A 5,790-nucleotide genomic window follows, 5' to 3' on the forward strand; every position below is an offset into this window, starting at 1 on the left:
AACATAGACAAAGTCCTCAGAGGACTCCGTGTTGGAACCTTGTTCCATCAAGATGCTCGTTTATGGGCTCCGGTCACAGACTCCACTGCTCGTGACATGGCAGTTGCTGCAAGGGAGAGTTCCAGAAAGCTTCAGGCCTTATCTTCAGAAGATAGGAAACAGATTCTGTATAGTGTCGCCGATGCTCTTGAAGCAAATGAGGAAACAATCAGAGCTGAGAATGAATTAGATGTAGCTGCTGCACAAGAAGCTGGACTTGAAGAGTCAATGGTGGCACGCTTAGTTATGACACCTGCCAAGGTAAGCCAGTATTCTTGGTGTGGTATTGTGCTTTTTGTATGACCTTATTGTGTAATCTAAAGGCTTTCTTGCTTTTTGCTTGATAGATCTTGAGCCTTGCAGCTTCAGTCCGTAAGCTAGCTGATATGGAAGATCCAATAGGCCGTGTTTTAAAGAAAACTGAGGTCCTCAAGAGAATAATTGCTATCATATGATCCTCCTTGTTGACGTATACTAGTTGTTTATGCTATTTGTTCTTGGTGATAATTGCTTTTACAGGTGGCAGAGGGTCTTGTTTTAGAGAAGACCTCATCTCCATTAGGCGTACTCCTGATTGTTTTTGAGTCTCGACCTGATGCACTTGTCCAGGTATGTTAAAGAGTCAAATGTCCTCTCTCTCTTCTTAGAAATGTGAAGTTGCTGAAGCTTTCCTTTTACTCACAAACCAAACAGATAGCTTCACTTGCCATTCGTAGTGGAAACGGTCTTCTACTGAAGGGTGGAAAGGAGGCTCGGCGATCAAATGCTATCTTACACAAGGTACAGCGCCTCAGATTTTATCATTTATAAGGCTGCCGCAAAGTTACCAGCTCTTTTAATTCACTTAATTGGATGATAATTTGGTTTAGGTGATCACTGATGCAATTCCAGAGACTGTCGGTGGTAAACTCATCGGACTTGTGACTTCAAGGGAAGAGATTCCTGATTTGCTCAAGGTAAACAGATTTACAAACATGGAGCTGCAACAACTCTTTATTATCTTTTTGTTAAAACTAGCACCCACCATACCATTTGCATTTTGTGCTACAGCTTGATGATGTTATTGATCTTGTGATCCCAAGAGGCAGCAACAAGCTTGTTTCCCAGATAAAAAGTACTACAAAAATCCCTGTGCTAGGTCATGCAGGTACGGTTTCAACTTTGCTTCTTTTTTTTTTGTTCCATATAATTCTTTAGTAGGGTTGTGCTAGAGGAGTGTTGATGACTTTATTGTCTACTTCCAGATGGAATCTGCCATGTATACGTCGACAAGGCATGTAATCTGGATATGGCAAAGCGCATAGTCTCTGATTCAAAGTTGGATTATCCTGCAGCCTGTAATGCGATGGTAAGAGAGCTCCTACCTTCCCTCGAGATTTCAGTAATGCAGTGAGCTTATGGATTACAATCTTATCTGTCTTTTCAGGAAACGCTTCTTGTGCATAAGGATCTAGAGCAGAATGCTGTGCTCAATGAGCTTATATTTGTTCTACAGAACAATGGTAAGTTCATAAATGGGCCAATTTATTTGTGTGGCTATTAGTTACTGTTTATTTGGCAGCATACATGTATGTACATACCTTCAATTATACTTATGAGGTATATTTAACTACAGGAGTCACTTTGTATGGTGGACCAAAGGCAAGTACAATACTGAACATACCAGAAGCACGGTCGTTCAATCATGAGTACTGTTCCAAGGCTTGCACCGTTGAAGTTGTTGAAGACGTTTATGCTGCTATTGATCACATTCACCGACATGGGAGGTAAAAACTCAGACCATAACAGACATTGTCGTTTGTAATCATCTTTTGTATCTTGTGCTGGAAATGTTCACTCTTTATCTTGTCTTGTAATGTTATTGAGAGCAGTGCACACACAGACTGCATTGTGACAGAGGATCCTGAAGTTGCAGAGCTATTCCTTCGCCAAGTGGACAGGTAAAATACTGAATCATGAACTTTGCTTACTCAATCTCAGACTTTGATTATGTTGGTAACTGACTTTTAAGATATGCGGTCATTGAACAGTGCTGCTGTGTTCCACAACGCAAGCACAAGATTCTCTGATGGTTTTAGATTTGGACTTGGTGCTGAGGTGGGAATAAGCACAGGCAGGATCCATGCCCGTGGTCCAGTCGGAGTTGAAGGATTACTTACAACAAGATGGTATAACTTTTAGTTTCATGGCGCTTTCTGTGAATGTTCTTTATGAATTAGTTTTGTAAGTAAAGAATGGTTATGGTGTGTGTTAACAGGATAATGCGGGGAAAAGGACAAGTTGTGGATGGAGACAATGGGATTGCTTACACCCATCAAGACATTCCCATCTAAACTTCCAAGACTTTTTCTCTTTGTGTCTGTTTGTGTTGAGACTTGGAAGTGAGGAGAGGAGAGGATGACCTTTTTGTTTCCTCTCTGCCAATATCATATCCTATCGCTATTGTTATCGAAACCCTCCCCTTGTGAAGTGGTTTTGATTTAGGGTTTAGAGTTTGCACCAAAAATAAGTTTCCGTTTGCTCATAAGTAAGACGATGAATGTTTTTTATTAGCTTGGTTCTTCTTTGTCCAACAAAAAGAAAAAAAAAACTCGTTGTAAGGGATACCTACCCTACACCTTTCTGATTTATCAATTTATCTTTTGAGTTTGAATCTGCATTGTGAACATAAGAGTCTCATTCTTTGCATCAATGGCAATCTCATCTGGAAAAGCCATGCAACTAAACTTAAGCCTGAGTCCACTCTTCTTGGTAACAGTTTCCATAAAGACCAGGCAATGGCATGCTTACTACAACTTGTAACATGTTCCCTCTTACACTCTCTAGTTAAGTACTCAAAAAAGGAAAAAAGAATAATATTCAATTGAGAAATGTTTTGATAAGTTACAAAAAATAGAGACAAACACCAAATGACTAAACAAGATAAGATATACATCATTTTGTTTATACTTTTATTCAAAGCCAAAGAAGAATAACAGAAGCACAAAGTTTGAGAGAGATAAAATACACAAAAAAAACAAAAAAGAAGATCCCACATAAGATAATCACATAACTATCTCTGGCTTCAAGATGTTGGATTTGATCTCCTTGTGTGGCAAAACAACCCCTCCATTGGTGTATATCTCATCCCCAACATGAACATCTTCCCCCAAGATCGTCATGTTCTCAATCCTAGCCCACTGCCCAACCGTTGAGTGCCACCCTACGATACTGCTCGAGACACACGCATGCTTCTTAATCCTTGCCCCACGCATGACCGTGCACCGCGAAAGCCTCACCCCTGACTCAACAACGCAGCCTGGACCAATGGCCACGTCTGGTCCTATCAAACACCCTTCCCCAATCTTAGCAGTTTCATCCACCAGAACATTCCCAACGATGTGTGCACCAGTGGTCAGCTTGGCAGGAGATTTCTTCCTCAGAGAGTCTAAGTAGAGTCTCAGGCCCGTTATGTAGTCCTTGGGTTGTCCAATGTCCATCCAGAATCCAGGTAGCACCATGGCGTAGAGCCCTTGAGCTGCAGCAATCTTGGGGAAGGTCTCTTTCTCGATTGACGTTGGTCTTAGCTCAATCTTGTCGAGAACCGATGGGTTCAGAAGGTAAATCCCAGCGTTGATCTTGTTGCCTACAAACAGTTTTGGCTTCTCCACAAACTTCTCAACTTTTCCTGTAGTTTCATCCATGACAACAACTCCATACTTGGACGGTTCATCAACCTGTCAAACCAATATACACAGATCCACACTAGATTAACAAACATATAAACTTATCACTTAACAAGAAGAGATCGATGTTCAAGAAAATTGACTAGACATTAACAAATTGTTGATTTATTTTTTATATATTATAATTTTACATTAAATACTTTTGCTTTTGGACTTAATTAATAAAATTATTTTAATAAATTAACATATACAAAAAATAAACTAGACAAATTTGTGGATTTGCACTAATATAATTGTTTAATTTAGACTAATTTAGAACGATTTAAGTTGCATAAATGAATATTAAGAAGGTGCCTAGGAGATTATTAGGTTTGATGATCTCACCTTTGTCACCATAATGGAGGCTTCACCACCGTGAGCTTTGTGAAACTCAATCATCTCTTTGAGAGGGTACTCACTGATCACATCACTGTTGAGGACAAAGAAGGGCTCGCCAGATCCATCAACCAGTTTGTCTCTAGCTAGAGCCAGAGGACCAGCCGTGCCCATAGGCTCAGTCTCTTGTGAGCAAGTGATTTTGATTTCGAGCTTTGCCTCAAAGTCCTTCAAGAAGTTAAGCATCACCTCTGGTTGGTAATTGATGGCCAAAACCACTTCGTCAACTCCAACTGCCTTGAGTGCCTCTATCTAACAAAGAACACATGCTTCGGTTAAAAACTAAGACCAAAGACAATGATAACTAGAAGAACATCATTAGGGTACCTGATGAAGGATCATGGGTTTGTTAGCAAAGTCAACAAGGGGCTTTGGGAAACTGAGAGTCAATGGTCTCAAGCGAGTCCCGAACCCTCCAACAAGAATGAGAGCCTTCATCTTCTAGGACTCAAACTACACTCTTTCAATTCCTGTAAATGCCAAAGTCAGATCTTAAACAATATGTTGTTTTGTAGCTACAAGATCTGAGATTTAATCAAAAGTCTTAAACCACATTGTGTGAATTCATAACGCTGTGGAATTGACTAAAAGAAGACAAGTAGGTGAAACAGAACAGAACACTTGCATTCAGATCCACACGAACACAATAGATCAAAAAATCAGACAAAGCTAACAACTTTTGCCTGAAATTCAGTTGCTTGATCAGACAATTCAACACAAACCCCAACAGCTGTGAAAATGTTTGAATCACGTCACTAACATAATCAAAAAAAATCTCAGCTTAAACCCAGATCGGTCACCATCATATTCAAGATTTAAACCCAAATAAATGAATCCGCAAAAACCCACAAGAATTCAAATCAAACTCAAAGAAAGGACATGCAACATCACGTCGAGATGAAAGTAAGAGACTTTAGGCATTACCTTGGAAGAAGAGATCTCAGGGGATCGAGAGATCTGAGATCGGAAAGAGAGAGTTGGGGGGTCAGGCTGAGCTGTGATGATGAGGAAAGGAAAAGAGTTTTGTTGGCAAATCATTTATCAAAGGATACCCATTTGTTATATTTATATACACACACACCGTGAAGATAACGAAAAGAGTTTTACGTATTTAATTTTCCCTAATAAAGTACAAACAAACTGTGAAAACTAAACATGTTACCTTTGACTTTTTTTGGTGGTGAAGTAAAGGTCCAACGTCGCGTAGATGCTTTACCCTAAACTCATATCCCAAAATGCAATGAGAATATTCTGTTTTGTTCCACAGATATAAATGTTTTTAGATTTTTACTAGAAAATGATTTTCGATAAATGATTTTATTTATTTTATTTATACTAATAAAAATAGTTACTAAATAAAAAAATCTATCTACAAATTATAATAAGTATTTTAGTATTTTAGCAAAAAAAATATTTTAGTATTATATATTTATTTTAAAAGATGAAACATTATTGGAAAGTAGGGAGTATAATAAAAGTAATATATGTTATTTCATCACCGAAGTTTTTTTTTCTTTTGAGAACATCGATCACTGAAGTTCTTTGTAGATATTTTTTGTCAATCTGAAATTCTTTTTAAATATTTATCAAAAGTATACTCTTCTATTGAAACTAGCTAAGGTTTTATTTTGCTAGCTCGGTTTATTCATTC

General features: G+C 38.4%; 2 protein-coding genes across 2 annotated transcripts; one reads left to right on the forward strand and one right to left on the reverse strand.

The window, feature by feature from the left end:
• Positions 1-3: 3 nt before the first annotated feature.
• Positions 4-2,692, forward strand: LOC130510012 (delta-1-pyrroline-5-carboxylate synthase A-like; the record flags this gene model as incomplete). Its single annotated transcript, XM_057006345.1, has 12 exons — positions 4-300; positions 387-464; positions 559-648; positions 733-819; positions 909-995; positions 1,090-1,186; positions 1,284-1,387; positions 1,466-1,541; positions 1,655-1,805; positions 1,911-1,979; positions 2,070-2,207; positions 2,297-2,692. Coding segments are annotated over 12 exons (1,350 nt in total), but the record flags the coding sequence as incomplete, so codon positions are not given.
• Positions 2,693-2,932: 240 nt separating this feature from the next.
• LOC130509064 (mannose-1-phosphate guanylyltransferase 1) lies at positions 2,933-5,220 on the reverse strand. Its single transcript, XM_057004620.1, has 4 exons — positions 5,064-5,220; positions 4,467-4,609; positions 4,089-4,391; positions 2,933-3,755 (listed from the first exon to the last, which is right to left on the reverse strand). The coding sequence occupies exons 2-4, from the start codon at positions 4,575-4,577 to the stop codon at positions 3,084-3,086; spliced, it is 1,086 nt and encodes a 361-aa protein (XP_056860600.1). The 5' UTR covers positions 4,578-4,609; positions 5,064-5,220; the 3' UTR covers positions 2,933-3,083.
• Positions 5,221-5,790: the final 570 nt, after the last annotated feature.

Source organism: Raphanus sativus, chromosome 3 (genome assembly GCF_000801105.2).
Source record: "Raphanus sativus cultivar WK10039 chromosome 3, ASM80110v3, whole genome shotgun sequence".
NCBI lineage: Eukaryota > Viridiplantae > Streptophyta > Magnoliopsida > Brassicales > Brassicaceae > Raphanus > Raphanus sativus.